Genomic DNA, 23,165 nt, shown 5'->3' on the forward strand with positions numbered 1-23,165 from the left:
TATTATTAAATGTTCGCCAAATGCTGAAAATAAAATAGTTGTAGTAAAAAGTCCAAACCGATTATAATACAGTACAAACTTTATTCGCCTCTTTAGATCTTTAAGATTTCAATTTATTACGATCTTTACTCTTCACTCCCCACCCAATTCGTTTCGCTACTTTCGCTACAATAGATCGATAGATATAGTGGTTACATAGAGGAGGATCGTGTGAGTACTTCTTCAAGTCTTGTATTTCCTATGCGGAATGGTATGGAAATGGAAAATGGTTTTCACATTTAGTTTAGTTACGGTTTACATTACTTTGTGTGTGGTTTTTGTGTTTGCTTTTCTTTTGTTTAGATTAGAAGTAGCATAATTTAACCCCGACTTTAGCTAAAAAAAACATAGAAATTAAGACGCCCCGTTTCGTAACCAATTGCCGTCTTTTTCCCCCCGTTATTCCCCGGATTTGAATCTTTTTCAAATCCTTAGACAGGCACTTGGCTTCCTGCTGCTCCGGATGCTTCTGGTTATGCTAATCGCGGTTCCTTAGAGCTCACTGTGCGGTGTCTTGGCTTCCGTTTCCTCCGTGGGCGTTGGAGTGATCTCCTCCACAGGCTCCTGCTGTTCCTCCTTTTCGGGTTGCTCCTGCTGCTCTTCGGCTTGCTCTTCCGTTTTGGTGCCATCGCCACTGCCCGAACTAACTACCTCCTCCGCCTCCTTCTTCTTTTCAGCAGCTGGCTTCACCTTGGGCTTCCAGATCTTGATCTTGTTAACCAAATACTTGACCTCACGATCCAACAGGCTCATTTTGTCCGTAATATCCTTAACGGTCAGTCGGATATCAGCGTTCTTTGCCAGTTTTTTCTGGGCTGCACTCTCTGTTTTTAGCCAGGCATTTGTTTCGGTAATCACCTTGGCCAACGTATCGATTTCCACCTGGGTGAAAACATCCTTTTCGGGATTGGTGTCTTTGGTAAGATTGCGACCAGTGACCAGGAACTTCTCGGCGCCATCGATCATACCCTTGAGCGCTTTAATAGCCTCTGGCCGCTCCTCGTGCTCCCAGTGACGGGCCAAAAAGACATTGGACAGCTTCTTTAGCTGCGCCAGCTTCTCCTCGTAGATCTCTGCCTTGGGGTCCTCGAGATCCTCGTACAGCCATTCGCCCAAAGCGCTGCATTCGGCAAGGAGTTTCTCCTTCTCCTCAGCAGTGGCACACTTGGCGAACGATTCCTCATCCAATTTCTGCTGCACTTCGATGATGTGCGCTTCGAGGGCATTAAAGGCGGATTCCAGTCGGACACGTTGCTCCTCTGCTTTGTTGATGGATGCCAATTTGGCAACGGAGTTATCATAAGCGGAACCGGCTAACGGAATGGTAAACTGCGTTTGCGATTCATAGGTCACGGGAGATTTAACCGTGACAAGCTTAATGGTGTCGTTTTTGGCCTCAGCCTCTTGTTTGTTGGCTTCCTCAGACTTTTGCTCCTTGCTGTTGGCTTCCTCCTCCTTAAGCTTATCGCTCTCCTCAGTTTTGCTTGGTTCTTCAGCACCATTGGCCGACTCTTCGCCCTGCTCTGAATCCTCCTTCTTGTCCTCACCCTCCTTGGTAAACAACTTGCTCAAAGTACTTCCCAATTTGGACAAAGTGCTGTCATCATCTGCATCTTCCTCGGGCTTTTGCTTATCGTACACGTACTCCACGCCCGTGCAGCGGAAAATACCGGAGTCATCCAGATAGAAGTAGGCCTTTATGCCCTTATTGTCCACCAGTTCCTTCTTCGATTTCTCAAGCAGTTCTTTCACCTGTTTCAGCTGCACCTTGGTCACATTCAAGCTGCCCAGGGCAGCAATCTCCTCCTTGCTATAACGATCCAACTCAGCATAGTTCACATAGAACTCAAAGTCATCGGTGTGCTTGTTAAAGGTGATCACCTTCTTCTGGGGATAAGGATTCATAAGGGCGAACAGGACACGTTTCACCTGCTTCACAGCAGCTCCCTCGCCAGGATCGCGCTCAAATGACACTTGCAAGGGGAATAGAGTGGCATCCTTGACCACAAACTTCTTCACTTTAAAGCCAGCGGATAGATCAGCTGCCTTGTAAACCGCTCCCATGGTGGCGGACTCATCGGCATTCAGATTCTTACCAAGTTCCTGTTTGATGAGAGCCTTAATGGTCTCCTGTACGCGGGGAACTCGGGTGCCGCCGCCAAACAGTATCACCTGGTTTATCACATCTAAACTGAGATGCGAGGAGGCCAAAGCTTGTTCCAATGGTTTAGTGGCTCTGGGCCACAGATCCTCGCATATCTCTTCCAGTTTCTCACGCGAAACGGCCAACTTAAAGTCAATATCTTCCAGAAGGTTCTCGATTTGGGCATAGTGTTCCGTATTGGCCGACAGGACGTTCTTCAGGCGACCCGCTTCCTTGAACAGTTTGGCGAGAGCTCGGGGACTGGTGGTCACATCCGTTTTAGTCTTCTTCAAGGCATTAAACTCGGCGGCCAAATAATCGCGCAGTCTCAACTGTATCTCCAGGCCACCCAGAGTGCGATCATAGCCAACGCCAAGGACCTGCACGACAGGATTGATCTCCCGCGTCTGTTTATCCTTCACCAATTGATAGCTAACCACAGCAGCTGAGGTTTTATAGGCTCCCATGTCGTAGAAGAGGAAATACTGCGCAGTCTCATTGATCTCGGCGCGATGGAATACACCATAGTTAAGGGCCACCGCCGCATAGTCGTTGATCAGTTGAAGCACCTTAAGATTGGCCAACTGGGCGGCCGACAACAGGGCTTCCCTCTCCGCTTGGCCAAAATAACCTGGTACGGTTAAAACGCACTCGGTGATGGCCTGCTGTGTGGATTCCTGGGCGAACTGCTTGGCCTTGACCAACATTTGAGCCACAAGTTCTTCCACAGAAAACTCCTCGGTGTCGCTTTTGCGGAATATCACAGTGTTGCGTTCAGGATCGCCCACAATGTTGTAGTAGGGAAAACGTTTCCTAAGGGAGATTCGATTCAAGCGATAAGATTTTAAATCCCAACAATGACGTGGCCCAAAGTAAACCCACACTTACCTATACAAATCAACAATGGGATTATCTATGGTCTTGCCCAGCAAATCCAGAAGATATCCATATGCCGCATTGGGTTCCTTGATTCCAATCGTCTGGGCATCCTCGCCGATGGTTCGAGTTCCGTCGCGGAATGCCAGAATCGCAGGGGTTTTGCGCTTGGACTCACGATTTAGGGCGATTTCCATGGGTACTCCGGGCGAAACGACGCCCACTTTCATCCACTCAGTGCCCAAATCCACGGACATCACTGCGGCCCCCTGGGAAAGGGCAATCCCCGCCAGCAGGGTGCTCAAAACGAGCAGGAGTTTCATTGTCTGTGTCGGTTAAAATAAATAAACTAATGACATAGTTATAAGAAAATGTATGTTTTATGCAGATATGAAGTAAAAAGTACACATGTATTGTGGTCCAATTGGATTAAAAAAAGAAGATTCTCTGGGTTTTTTGCCTGAATTTATTCTATCCATACGAAATTATTGCACTCGGTTAATACAACATTGAATAAATTTATTCGATTTCAATTAGTCTTATAAAATTTTGCTAGCTTTAATTGATTTATCTTCGGTTTTTACCAGATTTGATAGATTTTTTACGAATCTAAATTTTTTTTGTTGCCTACCAAGTAGTGCTCATGTGGCAGCTGAAATTATAATTTATACATTGCCCTAATAATGTAAAGGCTAATTAAAGAGTTGGGTATACCTTTTGTGGGGTTTTATAATTGGGAAATTGGAAAAAAGAGCAATAACCTTTTGTTACTTCCACATTTCTTCCGCTATTCTTTTTCGTTCACTTCTTTTTTTTTTGCAACGCAAGCAGCTGTCTGTGTCCCTGCCCCCTTCCCTAAGCCCATCCTTCCACCTTTCCAGCGAAGTACCGCTTTCCACTTACGTGTCCCGTTTTGTTCGTCGCTTTTAGAAGTCCTTCGCGACTTTCCAATTGCCAATCGACTTTAATTCAGCAAAACAAATAATTTTTAATTATTCAGTTCACAATGTCGAGTGATATTTGATTCGCGAAGAATAAAAAACACAGTCGAGTCGGCGCGATGAAGAAGAGGAAGCAGCGGCAGCGTTGACGTGTTGATTCTTCTCATGACAATCGATAGCAGTGTTGGCAAAAGCAGTGCTGCCAAATTCGTGCAGATAGGGCGCCAGAGTTTCGATTTAAAATATCGTCGTGAAGATACAGTTTGAGAGCTTTTGAGTCGTTAAACAATTTTGAATAAAATAAATCAGAATGAAAGTTTTTGATTCAGAAAATACATTTCAGATGCTAACCAAAATTGATTTTGTTTTCTTTTATTATGTATGCACAATAACACATTTCAATTTAAAACTAGGTTTTTTTTTAATAAAAAAAGGTTAAGTAATAGTCAAAAACATTATGTATCAAATTCCCGAGGGAACTAAAAAATTGAAGGGTACATTTTGACCTTAATTTACCTAAACAAAATAGATAAGACCGGAACAGGTAGTTAACTCTTTGCAGTTCTCAAATTATTACATATGTACTTTTCGATTATATTAAAAGCAGCAATTCAACCCACATATTGACAGCTCAGCATTCCATCGATGACCGACTTTAAAAGCGAAAGTGCTGATACATAGTTTTATTACTTTGCAATTATTACTGTCCCTAGAAAGTAATAGGATTATTGAATAAAATATTGTACATATTTTAAATGTGTTACAGCTGGAGAAAAAAGAGTAAATATATAATACCTTACCATTTAGTTATGTTTTAAAATTAAAAAATTTAAATGATGTTCATGGCTTTAATATAATGTCCATGAAATTAACAAAAAGAGTATTAAAACCGTTATTATAAGTTTTTCATAAACAACGCCGACTCGACTATTCACAATAAAAAGAAAAGTGAGTGGAAAACGATCGAATCAAGCGAATTTAAATAGAACCGTTCCAAATGCAGAATAGCGCGAGGCAGAAGCACCGAGAATCCAAACCACCAAATTGCACTTGCGCAATATTCTGTTCGAACTCGAAAATTTCGCTGATCTGTGTTTTCTTCCGAGTCTAGACCATATAAAAACCGCAAAGTTCTTTAAACCGCTAGTCAAAATTGAGTGAGCAATGTGTGGACGACGACTGCTGATCATTGTGGCCATAAGTTGCCTTTTGGCCTCCACGGTTTCGCTTCCGGCCACCGAAAACGAGGAGTTCGACATAGGTTTTCCGCAATCGGAGTTCGACTACGATGAGCGACATACTCGCGAAATTCCCGCCCAGGCTTATGCTGCTCCCGTAGTTTATAATTCGCAATCAAGCTATTCGGCGCCGAAGGAGCAGGGATACTCCGCTCCTGCTGCTCCAGAGTATTCAGCGCCTGCAGCTCCCTCTTATTCAGCACCTGCATCACCAAGCTATTCCGCACATGCTGCCCCATCGTATTCAGCTCCTGCGGCTCCAGCTCAATCCTATTCGGCACCTGCATCATCCAGCTATTCAGCACCTGCAGCTCCATCGTACTCAGCTCCTGCTGCTCCATCTTATTCAGCACCTGCATCATCCAGTTATTCAGCACCAGCAGCTCCATCGTACTCAGCTCCCGCTTCGTCATATTCTGCGCCTGCTGCACCGTCTTACTCTGCACCAAAGGCTCCGTCATACTCGGCTCCTGCTGGCCCATCGTATTCAGCACCTGCAGCTCCAGCTCCATCCTATTCGGCACCTGCATCATCCAGCTATTCAGCACCTGCGGCTCCATCGTACTCGGCTCCCGCTTCGTCATATTCGGCACCTGCGGCTCCATCATATTCAGCTCCTGCTGCTCCATCTTATTCAGCTCCTGCATCCCCATCCTATTCGGCACCTGCATCATCATCATACTCAGCTTCTTCTGCCCCAAGCTATTCGCCAGCTAAGAGTTCATCTTATTCAGCTCCAGCTGCTCCATCTTATTCGGCACCTGCAGCGCCATCTTATTCAGCACCTGCAGCTCCATCTTATTCCGCTCCAGCTGCTCCATCATATTCAGCCCCTGCAGCTCCATCATATTCAGCACCTGCAGCTCCATCTTATTCAGCACCTGCGGCGCAAGCTTATTCAGCACCTGCAGCTCCTTCTTATTCAGCCCCAGCTGCTCCATCTTATTCAGCCCCTGCAGCTCCATCATATTCAGCCCCTGCAGCTCCATCTTATTCAGCCCCTGCAGCTCCATCTTATTCAGCCCCTGCAGCTCCATCTTATTCAGCTCCTGCAGCTCCATCATATTCGGCCCCTGCAGCTCCATCATATTCAGCACCTGCGGCTCCATCTTATTCAGCTCCAGCTGCTCCATCTTATTCAGCCCCTGCAGCTCCATCTTATTCAGCACCTGCAGCTCCATCTTATTCAGCTCCTGCAGCTCCATCTTATTCCGCTCCAGCTGCTCCATCTTATTCAGCACCTGCAGCTCCTTCTTATTCAGCACCTGCAGCTCCATCTTATTCAGCCCCTGCAGCTCCATCTTATTCAGCTCCAGCTGCTCCATCTTATTCCGCTCCAGCTGCTCCATCTTATTCCGCTCCAGCTGCTCCATCATATTCAGCTCCTGCTGCTCCATCTTATTCGGCACCTGCTGCGCCATCTTATTCAGCACCTGCAGCTCCATCATATTCAGCGCCTGCCGCTCCTTCATACTCAGCACCCGCATCATCTGGATACTCAGCTGCGCGGGCCTATTCAGCGGATTCGGCTGCACCAGCCTCCTCTGGATATTCAGCACCAAAGGCATCATCTGGATACTCAGCGTCAAAGTCTTCTGCGTCCTCCGGATATTCGGCATCCAAGACTTCTGGTGGAGCGCCCGCCGCTCCTTCATATTCAGCACCTGCTGCTCCATCTTATTCAGCACCTGCCGCTTCTTCATATTCAGCGCCTGCTGCGAAATCATCTGCATACGCTCGCTACGAGGTGGATCAGATGCTTGGCATGGCAAGGACAGCTGGTGGCTACGGATCTGCAGCCGCGGCGCCAGCTTACGGCGGAGCATCGATTCCCTCACCACCGTGCCCCAAGAACTATGTGTTTAGCTGTTCGAGCGTTTTTACTCCAGCTCCTTGCAGCCAGAGCTACGGATACTAAGGGGATCCTAAATCATGTGACAACGGGCCTTTTCGACTTGAACGCAAAGTTAATAAAATTTAAAAATGAAATGATTACAGAATTTTTATTTCCTTATAGGAGTATATAGTATATTGTTTTAATTTTAAGCCTGATATAAAAAAGAAACATTCCCCAAAAATGAGTTTGTGAAAATTAAGCCAAATCCATCACCTCTAAGCCCATAACATTTTCAATTTTAATCCGATTTTGAAGTTACTAAAAATTAATCATTAAATTCTCGATTTTTCCAATTTTCCGAAAAATGGGTTTAACTTTTTTATAAGATTACCGCTTTCGAAGTAAAATACCTCTAAATTCAACAAGTAAAAAGAGATTTGAATGCTTTTCTTAGAATTTATTTGCAAATTGTTCTCTTATGTCCTTCGCTAATAAATTATCACACTAAAAGCAACTCATAATAAATACGTACATCTAGGCTCTGTATATTTAGTTCATATGTCATTTGTCATTCAATACAATGTTACTTTTCTCACATTGTGAGTGTTATTTCTCTGTTGCGGTCTATATATTCCATTAAAAAGCACTTATGTATCCTTAACTCATCTACATGTATGTATATACTAAATATATATATCGTTATGAACGTAAATCATTTGGAACATTCAAATTAAAATCGAAAGTGGAGAGCAGTTTCTTCCAACTTTGTAACTACAATTCATTCAAGTTATAATAATTAAGTATATATGTATGTGCTAGAGAGACTGGTCCATAGATTAAGAGGTATTTATCAGTTCGCAAATCATAAATGACCCATTTTATTTTATTTTCTGTTCCCTCGTTTCTTGTTTTGACTTATTGAGATCTTCTTCGAAATTGTTCAATTCATTAGTTTCATGCATTTGACCAATTCTTTGATTCATTTTAAATTAACTGATTAATTGACAACGAAATTTGATCATTCTAGGTTTGTTAACATTTTCAATTATATCGCACTACACCCTTTAATTTACTTTTTGCATACCCAAAAGACTTTCCAAATAAATAAAATAAACAAACAAAATAAAATTGCAAAAAACATAATTATTTTTTTATAGAATCTAAGGAAGTATTTGCACGCAGTGCATTAAACTATCCCAAAAAAAAGAGGTATGATAATGATTAAAATCCATTGGACTGGAAGCCACAAATCTTTTAGCCAAGGCCAAAACAAAGAGTCGTTGAACGAGCGCGGCATTGGGCAAAAAACCCAGAGCCCAAAGCCCAAAAAAAGCGAAAACGATTCCGAAAGCTAAAGCCAAAGACCCAAGACCCATCTGAAACCCGGAGAGCTTCGGTCCAAAAAAAAAAACATTTGGCATTCAAAACGATAATACAGAAAATAAAGGCACGCGGAATGCAGTCAACGGAACAATTTGGAGTGTGTTGATCGTTGATCGCTTTGCTTTCAATATATTTGACCCCCAAAAATGTATAAACAAAACAAAAGCCAGTGGCCTAACCCTGTGCTAGGTCAACCACAGACAAATTTTCAGCGCTCTAACCTATGACGATGATCTCACAGTCACGCAGCAGCTACGCTATTTGCCAGTTGCTTTATACAGATACAGAATAACCATCAAAATAAATCAAGACCCATTGCACAGTCTCGATAGGAACAAGTTTAAAGGTAGTTTTAATTGCAAATCAAAATCAAACTATGGAGCAAAATCACACAAGCCAAATGTTAAGTACAGGCAACTGAAAAGCGAACCTTTAATATACTTCACTCCACCTTCATTGGTTTCAAAGTGAAAATAAGAATATAAAAATCAACCATAAAATCAAGAAACGAAATAAAAACATAACTTTTTCAAATTTTTTTTGCATAATTTATTTTGCTTTTGTTGCATAGCGTTGAATGCTAAATAGTTTGTCTGCGACACGATCAATAAGGAATCGGGCAGACCACCATATATATAATGTATTTATTGGTTTAACTATAGTGTATATGTAGGAATATTAACTAAAATGGAAATACATATGGATAATGTTTACTAAATGTGTACGTACATAGGCTAAGTAATTCTTCTAGTTAAAAACGCACAATAATTACATAATCATATCAAAATAATCATATAAAAAACTTAGACAATAAAAAAAATGTGTGTTAATGGGGGGCACAACAGTAATAGGGTGATCGATGAGGAAGGACCTGCTCTCTAGATTCTTTGAGTCTTTAGTCTTTGACTTTCCCGCCCTTTCTATATCCCGTCTATAAAAACGTATAAATCTTAACCATCTAAAATCTTCACCGTTGAGGGAACAGATTGGTTTTGTGGTCTGGTTTCTTTTGGGCCAAAAGACGCGAACGAAAACAAAAGCGAGAAACGTGAAACGAAAACGAAAGCTTAGACGAGGCGAGGCAACCTATAGAAACTGCAAAAAAAAAAGTTATATCTGTACACATATATATTTATATATATGTATATAGGTATATTTATATATATATGTATATATATAAAATCAATGAAAGCCGAGCGAGCGAAAGTCAAGAGATTCTCTCTTTCGCTTCTCTCTCACTGAAAGAAAGTAAAGCTCGCGCTTTTCTTCTACACAATTAGTTTTGTTTTGTTTTTACTAATACTAAATGTTAATTTTACACATAGATCATAATATTCATGATTTTATGCTTTGTATTTTTGTAGTACTTTTTGTTTTGCTTTTTAATGGTAACTTTTTGTGGTTTCTGTTTAGCCAAAAAACTTAAAATTCTATCACAGCCGTTATTTTTTTCGAAGAAAAAATTGTTTTTGTTTTTTTTTTGTGGTTTATGTTTGTTTTCCTTAAATTGTTTGTTATATTACTACTAATTATTACTTTCATAATTTGTTAATTTGCCCGATTTGCGTTTAAATCTTTTTGAATGCACTTTTGTTGGTTTTTTTTTTTTTTTGTTTTTGAGGCTTGCTTTCAATATTTTAAAAAATTCTAATTGCACTTTTTTGTATAATATTTTTGTTGTTTTGTTTTTCTTTAAATTGCTATTTAATTTGCTTTCATGTCTCAGTTTTCTTGTCAGAACATTGTCTTCATTTTGTGTGCTTGTGCCAAGGCAAAAAAAGAAATGGAAACAAATCAACGTTATAAACAAAATTTTGTTGGAATTTATATGAAATGAAACCTTGGTTTAATTTTCTTTTGGATAAAATTGCGTTCTCTTTCGTTTGTTACTTTTGACTAGGAGAACTTCCAGGGGGTTCTTTAAAAGTATATACATAAAATCCCTAAAATGCAATATATTTTTTCATATTTTGCGGATGAGATATTTTCAATTGGATGGTGTAGAGAAATAAACAAAAATTCAGTAGGAACAAAATTTGGGGACTCATTGGTATAGCAATTTGGAATGTGCTTGGTTCATATAATTTTGATTTGAATCGGAAGTTAATCCCAATCCTTTCATATTATGGAGTTCTCTACGAAACCGAAATGGAAACCACAACTGAATTTTTGTTGATTTGTTACAAGTATGGAGTTGGTTTTTAGTTTTTTTTTTGTTTTTACTTTTTAATTTAACTTATAGATTGTTCTGGTTTTTGCTTGTTTTTGCTGTTTTGACTACAAATTCTTTGATTTTTGTTTTGTTTTTTTTTCCTTTCCTTTTACCTACCACTATTTTTTTTGTGTATTTTTGTTTGTACAAATCGCGACTGCCATTAATGAGTAATACTGGCCAATCCGTTCGATTTTCTCTATCATTTCTATAAACTATAAGCTTAGGTTAGTACGTGTGTGTGTGTGTGTGTGTGAGTGTGTGTGGTGTGTCATAGCCTAAATGTTTCTTTAAAGAACCTTAAGCAAGTGTCTAATGTTAAATCTAAACGCGGTAATCTTTGTCTGCTGCTCGGGGATTCACTGGTACTTTCATGTCTCCAGCGATGTGACCACCAGATTGTGGAAAACGCTCGCCGATTCGCTCATCATCGCCGCCTGTCCACACGAATCGCTGCTAGCGCCGCTCGGCGGCGTCGGCGTTCCCAGCCTCAAGGCGTCCATGATCACCTCGAAGTCCTTTTGGTTCTGATTCATATCGAAGTCCACTAGCTCCAGGTGGTGGTGCAAGTGATGATGGTGCCCAAGATGATGGAGGTCGTTGTTCAGTTTCATCCGTTTGCCGCCGCCGCCGACGACGACGCCGCCGCTGCCGGAATTATCGAGGCCGGCGCCAGCGCCTGCTGCTCCACCGATTCCCGCGATGCCAGCGATCCCGCCCACATTCACATTGACGTTCACATTCATTCCCATTCCCAGGCCGACCACATCCAAGGGACACTCCTCGATGGCCGAGATCAGGCGCTGCGGCGGTATATAAAACTGGGAGAGGGCCTCGCGCACCAACCGGTCGCTCTCGTCCTCGCTGCTGCTGTTGCTCCGCAATCTCTTCCTGCTGGCGGACAGGGCCGCCTTCTCCAGCTGCTCGGCACCCTGGGTAATCTCCGGATCGATCAGCAGCATGGGGGCGTTGATGGCGCTCAGTTCGCGATCGAGTATCTCCAGATCGTTGACCAAATTGCTGCTGGACAGGTGGCGTTTCCGACTGTTGTTCACCCGCTCCGATGCCGAACCGGAAACGGAAAGCGGCGCCGAATTGGCCGCCTCGGGGGCGGAGGCACCGGCGGGCGTGGCCAACTGTTGACGTTCCGGCGGCTGATTCTCCAGGGAGCCAATGCCGCCACCACCACGGCCGCCATTCGAGGACGATCCGGAGCCGATCGAGGAGCCAAAGGCATCGCCGTAGGACGACTTGCCGCCATTATTGCTCACAGGTTTGGCGTCGTCCATGTTCGGCTGGAAGAGATTCTCACGCGCCAGTTCGGTGGCAGAGCCGCTGCTGTCGCTGGTTCTGCAAAAAAGAGAGAGAAAGTGGAAGGGAAAGTTAGTCAACGGTCGATGATGGCAAAGCAGCAGATGAATGTAGAGTGTAGGGAATACAATTCAGGCGAGCGCGAAGCCGCACTTAATTGTTTCAATTGAGAAAGAGCATAAGAGCATAAGAGTTATATATGCTAGGTTCAAATCCATGGGTTTCTGGTACTGTATACCAATCCAGATATTAGCAAGCTGTAACTAACACATCATAAAGCCAAATCCCTGCCTGCTTTTATCCCCACCCAACCACCGACATCGTCGACCGGCAGAGAGCTGTGTGTCAAATCAGTTAACGGTGTAATCTTGCCATAAACATTTCAACGCCCATCGATAATGTACATATATAGCCAGCCGACCCAGTCCCTCCTCCACCTCCCCCTCCCCCATTCCAAAACTTAACTCAACCCTGACATCAGAGCGTTGGTTTCCTCCAGGGGTGGTGGGTTTACGGCTTTCGGTTTACGGGAGGATTTCTGGCAGGAAAGTGGATAGTCGGTGGATAGGGGGGGGTACGCTTTTAATTAACTGGGCCAACAACTGTGGCACTGGGGCCCCTTTTGGCTTTTCTCGGTGACCAGCAGTGAAGTAAATTTCAGTTAATTTCTCTTTCAATAAAACTCACTGTGTTTGGGGGCGCCGCCACCTCCCATTTCTTGTTGCTTCTCTCTCCGCCAGCCAAGCCAATATGGCCAACCATTTGAAGAAGTAAAAAGTGGAAAAGGTGGAGGAAAACACAAAATAATAATGTTCGAATAAGGTGGAAAAAAGTGTCACTCTACAGGTGAAAAAATCCCAAAGCATAATATAAATTTGATTCTGTTTATTGGTATTTTTAAATCCTTTTTACAGAAACCTTTTAAAATAAATTTAAGATTTATATGTGCCAATGCTTCTCATTTCAGCTTTGTACAACTCGAAGGGTATTCTGTTTCTGAAACTGATTTAATGACCTAATTAATAACCCTTTTTGCGAGAATTCATTACCGTGTACAAACGCTCTATGTACGAACGTATAAATCTTATAAATATGTATGGAAGAAGGGCTGGTGGGTGGGTGGTTGGCTTTACGGCAGGCGCAACGCATTAAAATGCGCAGCTGAGCATGTCAATGTTGACTATTAAAAGCGACGCAACAAAAGCAATATAACTGACAACAAGAATGGCAAAAGCAGCAATACCAAGGGACCAAACAAAAAAAAAAACAAGAAAAAAATAAATAAAATACAAGATTGGGCGGACTTTGCGGGGGGATAAAAAAAAAGCGAAAGTATGGAGGAATCTGTACAAAAACAAAACGAAATCCAAGCGAAGAAGCAACAAAAAATCGCTCAACTTATAGAAACCAAAAAACCAGAAAGCGTACAACAAAGCGGGGAGAAGGAGGGAAGGGGAAGGGGGAGGGGTGGCACCAGAGGGGTTTGGGGCAAAAAGTGTGTTAGTTTCGTTGTTGTTGCTGTTGTTGCTTTTAATGCACGCGCAACCGTTAACTTGAAATGATGGACGGCCAAAACAAAATGGGAGCAGCAAAGCAAAAGCAGCCAAGAGAGTAGTAGTTTGCTGGCCAAATGAGGTGCCAAAAGGCAACGGCGGAGAAGATGGCCAACGACGAAGAGAGGAGCGGTAGATTGCACAAGTGGCCCACAAAACGGAGACAAACCCAGAGTTAGAAAGGGCCAAGAGGCGACTTAAATAGGGTTCAAATCAGGTAACTGGATTGATTGAGAAAAACAGATTTGAATAGCCAGAAACTAGGAAAAATAAATACTCCCTATAACGGTAAAGCGTTACCAATTTATCTGAGTTTTCCCTGTTACCAACCAGCGAACTTGCCGATTGTAAGATAATTTGTTTTGACCACGTCAGTTCCGGTTTTATTGCAAAATCTGATAAGATTTTAAAGTTGGTTGCATTTTCAAGGCAAAGTGTACTACTAATTGGTAAAGAAAAGGTCTTACTTTGAACTTATATTTCAATTTTCAGTGATCTTTCCAGTAGATGATTCAAATCTGAATCAAAACTCTGACTAAAGACAAACTTGAATGACCAAGGTAATACTCAAATGTCTTAAAAATAACCTTATGAATGAGGAGTCCTGCATTAATCAGTGGGATGTGGACAATTTTAATAATAAACGGGATTAATCATCGTAATGAGCGCTGATCGGCGCTTGTGACGTCATAAGTGGTGCGTAGTACTAACATTTAGTTACCGAAAAATAAGAATAAATCAGCACTTAATCACATTGAGCCATGTGTTTTCTCTGCACATCCATATATTATTATATATAGTAATATATATATATAAATTCGTGTGGCATGCGACTGATAACTGGTCAGCAAAAAAAAAAGAAAAAGACAAACTGGGGGTTTGTCACTTGTAGTTTTCTTTTCTTTGTCCTTCGTCTCGCGCTGTCTTATCTGTCTTTTCGTTTTGCGCACGTTTTCGATGTTTTTTTTTTTTGGGTTTTTTTTGTTGTTTTTGTGTTAACCACCCCCCAAAAAGTTCACCCATCCATTGCTACGTTAAATATACGGCGACTTCCTCGCTGAATTCAAGCTGAAATTGGGGCACACTTATTACGCGTTAATCTCTTGCCTCTTTTCCCCCGGAAAAGCAAACTTGGTCAACCTTTGGTTTTGTTTGCTCACCACCCCCTCCCCCACCCCCGCACACACTCCACTTGTTTTTGGGGGGTTTCCAGTTCAAGGCTCTTTAACCAATGTTTGTATTTGTATTTGTATTTGTGTTATTACCGTCGAATATTGTTTAACTGCGAAACAATTAAGTGGAGCCATGGGGTTTTACAGACTTACATTCGCATCGTTTTATGCACTTCCTAATCATTTAAGCCAGACTTCACTATATCTCGGTTAAAGTTGTTTACTTTGGTAAAATTATAAAATATATATAAGAAACTCGTAGGTTTCCAAAGACTTTTAGTTCTCCAAACTCCAAATCGAAGTAATTCATCGAATTCTTTCTGCGATTTTCCCAGGGTTGACCTGTATTTCATTTTTGATTAATCGAATTGAAATTTGGTCTCAAAGGAGAGGGGAAGGAGGGGGAAAAGGATTCTCCCTACTGCACTTGACAAGAGGGAGAAAAATGAAGAAGGGAAAGCGAGGAAAAAGCGATGAAAAAGAGCGAAAGCGGCAAAGAAAGACGAAAACGTTGTCAAACGACAAGTGCACACAAAGGCAAAAAAAAAAAGGAGGGAAAAAAATGAAAAAAAAAGGGGAGCAACAGCAGGGGGCAGCGGGTGGTTGGAGCGGAAAAGTCGGGGGCGCAAAAGGGGGCGGGGCGGGGGAAATGAGGCGCCAAGTCGCGAATGTAGGACGCTGTTGGGGGTCATTGAGCGCGCTTTTGACTTGGTCCGTGTATGCGAAGGAAGGGCGGAGGAAGAGGTGGAAGAGGATAGCGAGTGGGGCCAAAAAGGGAGGGAAACAGGGAGGGCGAGGTGCCTCTGAAGAGGGGGCGTGGCAAAACCACATGGGGCGATGGCAGTTTGTGTCAAAGACAACTTTATTTTGCAGTCTCCCTTTCAAAAATACAAACATAAAATTACAAATGATTTCGAAATCAGGTAAGCAAGTGGCTTAAATCTACCAATAGGCAAAAAAAAATGGTATGGGTATGGGAAAAACCAAGAAGAAATAAATAAATAAGGTAGGTTGGTGAAGGACTCTCCTTAAAAAAAAAAAAAAAAACTATATAAAAACCAAGCCTATCAAAATCATAAATACTATCGCAAATCGAACAAATACAGGCTACATACATAAGTACTTTCATGCACTAAAGAAAAGACGGGTTAAAAACGGAATAACTCAGCTAACTCGACTTCGGTTCGGTTCGTTACGCTTCGTTAACGTCTGTAAATTCAATTACAACAACAGCAAAAGCAAGAGCAACAGAAAAAGACCAGAAACCTTGGCACCTGAATTGAATATATCCCCAGCAACACCTCAACTTTATCAACATCCATCCGCACACGTCGTGAATCTCTATCTGCTTATCGGCTCAAGCATTTCTCTGATAACTCGATTGGCGCAAAAAAAATAAAAACAGTAAAGGAGGGAAATACGTACAAAGGGGAGAAAAAGGTGGAAAGCGCGCGCGTGTCGCAAGGTTGGTGGGCGGGAACTGAAAAACAATTAAAAATAATATAAGCGGGTAAACAATAACAACGGCGGGAAGGTGGAGAGAATTTAGTTGCTATTCACCCAATCTTTATCCCACCAGTTTTCTCTCTCGCTCTTCATCCATTGTATAATCGAACCGTTCCAAATAACTAAATTACAGAATACCATTAATATTGAGATTAATATGCGATTACAAGACTTAGCTTAATACACCAAGTAAAAAAACTGGGAAATTTGTAGAGAGTATTGCATATTATTGAACTTGTAGCTCTCTGATTTCTTAAGAGATCATAACCGCCTATAACTACAACTTAAATAGTTTGTGTAGGATAGTTAGGAAAGGAAAAGGAAAGGCTGAATCGTCGGTGGTGCAATTCGCGTTACCGAATAGATGATGGGATGAAAAAAGCGGCAGCCCACGAATCCGAATCGGAATCACAACTATAATACAAAAAAAAAAGAAAAAATGAAAAAAACCAAGCCCCAGGGGAAAAGAGACAAGATAACAGCCCCCAAACAGAAAGAAGCAGAAACAGAAAACTATAAAAACGTCGTCGCAGTCGCGAAATTATTACGACGACGCCACAAAATGGGGCGGCCTGAGTGGGTTACACAAAATGCTATGCACTATGCGATGATGTCTACGGCGCTCTGCGAGTGTATTAGTGATATAGTGAGTGGAAGAGGAAGCAACACTGCCACAAAGCACGAGCGGAGAGGAATGCCCAAGAAGTGGGGGGTGCGGGTTGGGGGTTGGGGGGTCCCTCAAAACGAAGAGAGAGGCGGATTTAAAGACAGACGGGAGAGGAGTTTCGGTAAGCTATTGAATAAGAGCATTTCTTTGGAGCTTCGCTTGCTTGTTTATCAGTGCACCGTTGATTAGTATTTTGAATACTACTAGTGTACTCTTTAAGTTTGTATATTTATTGGTTTAATACTAGCGATGGAGTTTTAATGTTTGTTGCTCAAATTTCGCTTGTTTTATCCAATATTTTATATTTATACTTCTCCTAGATTGTTGTCATTCTTTTTCTTGTTAATGTGCTGCGGTTTTTCAGTTGTAGTTGTTGCTGCCTGTCGTTAATACTCTTGTAGTTTCTCTGGTAAGTGTTGTAGTAGTCTTTGTTGTAGTTATTGCTCTCTTTGTTATTATTATTGTTGTTATTATTGTTGCTGCTGTGGTTGTTGTTGTTGCTATTGTTGTTGTTGTGGTTGTTGTAGTGAGCGGTAGAGCAGACGCTTGGCGTAATATCGAAAGTGTTTAAAATGCATAAAAGAAGGCAGGCAGCTCCAGCAATTTGTATGGATTTCATTTCAGCAAACGGATGCATAAGCAATGAGCAGCGTGGATATCGTGTAGACAAACTTCCCAAACTACCGTCGTTCCCAACAACAACAAAAACAACAACAAACACCTAATATTTAAGTTATTTAGATTCATTTTGCCATAAGCCAAGGAAATAGTAAATTTTTATTAAATATGAATGTGATTTAAATTGAAAGGTTTTTGTTTTGACAATTTCAACATATTATCTTACTTTTTTTTCCTTTAAAAAAAAAGCAATATCCGTATTTTTTTGTGAATAATTGTAAACTCTAACTGCTTACAGCTCATCCATCCAATAGGGATGCGAAGACCTAATGCAAAACGATAAGCAAGCCAACAATCAGCGATAACTTATCGCTTTTCGCTATCTCCGGCATATCCTCATACTCCCCCGTTCCACTTCCATTAACACCATATCCTACCGATGTATAATAGCACTTATAAGCCTCTGTGCTTATTTCAATTTCACCGTTTAACATATTTTTGTTCGTAATTAAATTATCGATTGCAACTACAGGAAAGCGACAGAGTAATAATAAGCACATGAGCATAAAATACACCACACACACTATATTCCATGTATTCCATATGCGTACGTGTGTGTTTTGTGTTTGTGTAAAGGGGGCGAGGAGAAAACGTGTCAGACAAAGCACAGAGTAAAAGCAAAAAAGCAAAAAGGCAAAAGCAAAAAACGGAAACGCGAGGCACTGGCCAAAAGGAAAATCGGCGATGAATTAACTTTGCAAAGCGTGTAACGGTATGTTGAATTGTTTGTTTGTTTGTTTGTTTTCTCCTTTGGCTCTCTGATGAAAGAAAGCAAGCGAGCGGGCCAAAAAGAATAAGAAATAATGAAAGCAAGCTCACTGGTGATGGAGAGATAAATAGATTATATATGGCCAAGAGCAGGTGGACTAAAATCAAACAAAACAAAAAAAAAAAAAAAAAACAGGAGGCGTGGTGCCAGGTAACGGTTAACGGAGTCCTTATTTAGCAAACTATAATCTTACAAATCTTTCGTTATTTTGGCTATAAAATGAATATTTAACATGCATAACAAATTGTTACTTTTTTTTACATATGTATCTAGCCAATAATAAGATTTCCGTGAACTAAAAACCTACTTTGGTTTGCAGGCTGCAAATTAAGCAAGTATTTTGTATTTTTTTGTAGTAAATTTTTCTTTAAAAAAATACAATATAATTGTCTCAAATGTACAACATATGTTTTAAAAAATTATTCCAAAAAAATGCAGATATCTTTAACAAAAAAATAGGGTAAAAGACGCAGCGAACGTGTGGAAAAGGCAAGACGAAAATAATGACACACAGATACAAACATTTATGTGTGTTGGCAAAGTCTGAAGGTTTAGTGCACTGGATGTTGTTGTTTTTCTCGCTGCTGCTGCCATTGTGGTTGTTGTTTCATTTGTTTTTGTTGTTGGCATGTGCCCACAAAAAACAACAACAACTGCTTTGGCTATCATCGCCTCTTCGTTGTTGTTGTGACTGTTTTTTTTTTTTTTTGTTGCAAGTGGAACGTGATTATTTCAACGAGCGCAACGTTTTCTTGTTTTTTGTTTTGTTTTTGTTTTTAGCGCACACCAACGGCAGATACAAAAATTAAAAAACATAAAAAAAATCAGAGACAGACGCGCATTTGTCCGTTTGTATATATGTAAAATTCCTATTTGCTGGCTTTGATTTCTTTCAGTATTTCTTTTATATTTCTGTTAGCTGCCTGTTGTTTTTCTTGTTTTGGCCGATGCGTGTGCATTTTTGTTCCTGTCTTTTATTTTTTTGATTGATTAAGTGGAATGTTTGCTGTTATCTTTGGGGTTTCAATTGCTTATTGGTTGAATATTTAACATATCAATTGGGTTATGTTTTTCCCAAACGGTAGTTATGTATTTGCTTGACTATTAGAGTTTTTAGTATTTCAATTTCTAAAACAACGATTTTTAGTCGTTTGATGTAGTCGTCGTGATATAGCATTTGAAGAACTAAACGAATATTTCCAAGAACATATTTTGCAATAACTATTATAGCAATTAAGTAAACTGAAGGAAGACCGTTATCTGCATCAGTATCTTCCGATTTATAGATATATTTGAAGTCTCACATTGATAATCTGCCATTATTTGTTGCTGTTACATGCCTCATTACCCAATTGCTCTTTGGCTATTTGGATTTTCGTATGATTTAAGGCCCTTTTCCGATTGCAGTCCGAAAAAAAAAAACAACGTTGGAAAAATCCCAATGACTTTTTCCATTGTTTCCGTTGGACTCTCCACCGTTTTTAGTTTCGTTTTCGTGCCGCGTTTTTATGTCTCTGAGTATCTGCGTTTAGCTATGCTTCGCTTCGACTTTGCTTTGGTTTGGTTTGGTTTGCTTCGCTTTTGCTTTGCTTTTTGGTTCGCTGCTCGTTTTGCGCTGCTTTTTGCCTTTTCGCTTTGGGTTTTCTTTGGTGTTTTGGCCTGAGCTTGGCCTGAATGTTGTTGGCTATAAAATATGCCGCTTTCCTTGTGTTTGTATCGTATCTGTATGTATATCCCCCTGTGTTTTCACAAGTGTATTCGTATCTGTCGGATTGTTGCTGCAACATTGCAGTATCTTCGGCATTGAGCCAGTGGAAAGGGGCAGACGACGGACAGACAGACAGACGGATAGATATCGTCCTTATGGAAGCCATAGGAAATGATGTTTAGAATTTGGGCCTGAATAATTGCATCATCGTTGGCACTCAAAGTCTGAAGCCAGCGTATTTAACAAAAATAAGCATTTATATTTACTAATTTATATGTATCCATCTTATTTTCAGGTGAATGGATAGGACAAGGGCCCACGTGGCAATCAGCAGACTTTGTTGCCAATTTAAGGGTTCGGAAACGCTTCCACAGTTACTATATCTGTCAACAATAAGTCGGATACGGTTGCATCACACACACAAAGTGCATATGAGTATATATATATATATAGCTTGACACCTTTCAGTATCGCGCTACTGTTAAGTATTAAGTTTTCTGTTTTAACTAACTACCGCAAATGCCACGCAACTGGGAAAAGAGCAAAGTCGCCCACTCTCAACTCTTAACCTTTAAAACCCAGGCAGTCGCACATAAATATGCATATATAGGTACATATATAGGTATGTATGTATATATAATCGAGCACAATACGCACCACGCACTTTAAAAGGGCAAAAACAAATCAAGCATCCGCCGCGTGGGCGTCGCCCCCAAGTTCACAGTTCACATGGCATACACATCATCATTGTTAAAAGCTCATCATGATGATGGTGACGATGATGAGTGTAACCTGCACTGGAGGTTGAAATAATATTATTGCGAGATACACTCCACCCACTCGTGTAATGAGTTAATTTATTTGGCCAAATTTACATACCGTATGAGGTATCAAAGGGTTTCTGGTCAAAAGCATCGGGTTAAAACGTCTTTTGGCTTTTGTATATTGTCAGTATAACTTAGTCTCGCAATTCAAAAAAAAACAACAACAAACGCTACACACAAATACCACAAAATAGTCTTTCTTAATTGGGCTGACTTGAAGGCATAATTGCTGAATTGTAAATCTATTTTACTTGGGCCTACTATTCAACATTTTTGTTGTTATGCAAATAAATCGGAGAAATTTGTGTAAGAATATTAAATTACTTTGTTCTTAACGATTTAAAATATAAGATTTTGTTTAACCCTGAGGTTAGCAACAGCAATTGAAAAACTAAATCATGTTTCAAATGCAGTATCCGGCAGTTTCGAAGAATCGGAAGCCAGGCCTCGCGTTGAGTAACTGCATTTAAAAATAGAAACGAATAACCGCTGAGTAAGACTTAAACACCAGATTTACTAATGCTTTGAACGTGGCAACAATATGTGATTCCTTATCTGAACTCAATACAGAGGTTCCGTTCTTTTACTGAATGGCGAAATCTACATGTTCCCAGATTTCTGATTTTTAGTTAAATGTATATCGAACTATCTTTTTGTGCCATATCTAAGGTTGCCCTTCTTATAGTCATCGATTTTATTACCTAATAACCAGCTTACTTGTCTTGCTTTCCACGTAAGATCAGTGGTCATCAGCAATATATCTCTAAAACACCATTTAGCTTCCGACATCAGGGGATTAGATATAACAATTTATATAAAGACAATGTCGACCAACTTGTAAGTTAAACTAAACTAGTCACTGGTTTATAGCTTTCTATTTTTCCATACATATTGTAGATATAGTGAGATAATAATATTAAGGTGACTAGATCACAGGGGTGCTGTAATTATTTAGAAATATTAGATGGTGCTCACCTGGGCAGATTTTGGAGGTATCGCATCTGTTTCTCGCGTCGGAGTTCGTCGGTTAATCGACAGTAGGTGTTGTTGATGCATACGCTGCGTCGCAAATTCGCCTCCGAATCCTTAATCCTTTCGAGCTTGTGGGCGCACAATTGAAGGATTCGCTTGCGTTCCTCGCGCTGTCGCAGCTTTGGTGAGATCATGGGCACACGGGATCGATGATGATGATAGCCGATCGGCGGGGAGCAACGGGGCGGGCCAAACATGTCTGAATCTTCGTCGCTGTTGTTGCCGTTGTTGTTGTGGTTTCCACTGTTGTTGTTGTTACCGCTGCCGGCGTCGTTTGCTGATGCGTGTGTGTTTGTGGGCAAGGTCATTGTGCGTTTTTTTTTTGTTGCTGATGTTGTTGTTCAAAGAGCAAGCAAGCGCGTGTGTATTTTATTTTTTATTTGTTTTCTTTGTTGGCTTGTCTCTGATTTTCTTCCTAAGACTGTCTTTGATTTCAATTTGATTTTTACGATTTCTTAATAAATTATTCGAAATAAGGAAGTCACACTTGCACACACGCACACACACACTTTGGCCTGCTCTCTCCTTTTAGAGCTCTTTCAGCTCGTTTTGCTCTCTTGCACTTGCTGCTGCTGCTTCTTCCTATGTCTGCCTTTGCTTTTCTTTTATTTCTTTTTTCTGCCTGAGATTTCACTTGGCAGTTTACCGTTAGTTGAGGCTGCCGCTTTTTGTTGTCTTTGCTTTTGCCAAAATTCAAAATAATCCAGGACTTTTGAATTTTTGAGTTTCTCAATTAAAAACTTGCACTTGTCTTCGCTTAAGTTCAACACAACAAAAAAATGTAACAAAATTTCTAAGTTTATTTGATTTAGTTTTTAGGCACACAATTGACTCAAAATTGCAGAGGGGGCGGGTGTCACACTTATTGGTTTCTAAAATATTAGTTCTGTGGTGTTTTCGGGTGGCCGCCTGTTGACGGGCCAAAGGTGAGGGGGTGAGGCGGCGGCAAGAGCGTAAGAGAAGTGCTGGGCTTTTCACCACTTGTTAGACCGCACGTCCGCACGGTTCTCGCGTTCAAAGTGAAATGAAAAAAACGGAACGCAGCGCTGAATGAAAGACGCTAGCATAGTATAAGGTAGTCTCGTCGGCTGCCAAATCGTTCGGGCTTAGTCCGTTAACAACTGAAAGGTTGTATGCGGACGTTTTTTTTCAACATTAACCCTTGAGTGCGAAATGAGAGTTATTTATTGTAGGTATATCAGCAAACACATACAATGCGTACATTTTGTAACCGCACAAAAATGTTTAGAAAGAAAAAAATTTGAGAATAAATTCT

General features: G+C 40.9%; 2 protein-coding genes across 3 annotated transcripts; both read right to left on the reverse strand.

Moving 5' to 3' along the window:
- Positions 1–61: 61 nt before the first annotated feature.
- LOC108091339 (hypoxia up-regulated protein 1) lies at positions 62–4,157 on the reverse strand. 2 transcript variants are annotated; one of them, XM_017190484.1, is made up of 3 exons: positions 3,962–4,157; positions 3,071–3,384; positions 62–2,995 (listed from the first exon to the last, which is right to left on the reverse strand). In XM_017190484.1, exons 2-3 carry the CDS (start codon positions 3,379–3,381, stop codon positions 532–534), a joined length of 2,775 nt encoding a protein of 924 aa, XP_017045973.1. In that variant the 5' UTR covers positions 3,382–3,384; positions 3,962–4,157; the 3' UTR covers positions 62–531. The 2 variants fall into 2 exon arrangements, with proteins under 2 accessions (XP_017045973.1, XP_017045974.1); XM_017190485.1 differs by having other exon boundaries at positions 3,071–3,407.
- A 6,558-nt stretch (positions 4,158–10,715) lies between these two features.
- LOC108091334 lies at positions 10,716–22,917 on the reverse strand. Its single transcript, XM_017190477.2, has 2 exons — positions 21,833–22,917; positions 10,716–12,019 (listed from the first exon to the last, which is right to left on the reverse strand). Exons 1-2 carry the CDS (start codon positions 22,195–22,197, stop codon positions 11,041–11,043), a joined length of 1,344 nt encoding a protein of 447 aa, XP_017045966.1. The 5' UTR covers positions 22,198–22,917; the 3' UTR covers positions 10,716–11,040.
- Between the last annotated feature and the right edge of the window lie 248 nt (positions 22,918–23,165).

The sequence above is a fragment of the Drosophila ficusphila genome, unplaced genomic scaffold (assembly GCF_018152265.1).
Source record: "Drosophila ficusphila isolate 14025-0441.05 unplaced genomic scaffold, ASM1815226v1 contig_198, whole genome shotgun sequence".
NCBI classification, from domain to species: Eukaryota; Metazoa; Arthropoda; class Insecta; order Diptera; family Drosophilidae; genus Drosophila; species Drosophila ficusphila.

Excerpts from the sequence above, each read along its gene's own strand:
- LOC108091339 (XM_017190484.1), bottom strand. The coding sequence starts at position 3,381 with ATGAAACTCCTGCTCGTTTTGAGCACCCTGCTGGCGGGGATTGCCCTT. Across the intron at positions 2,996-3,070 it reads CCCATTGTTGATTTGTATAG|GAAACGTTTTCCCTACTACA; the intron begins GTAAGTGTGGGT and ends AATCTCCCTTAG.
- LOC108091334 (XM_017190477.2), bottom strand. The coding sequence starts at position 22,197 with ATGACCTTGCCCACAAACACACACGCATCAGCAAACGACGCCGGCAGC. Across the intron at positions 12,020-21,832 it reads TACCTCCAAAATCTGCCCAG|AACCAGCGACAGCAGCGGCT; the intron begins GTGAGCACCATC and ends TCTTTTTTGCAG.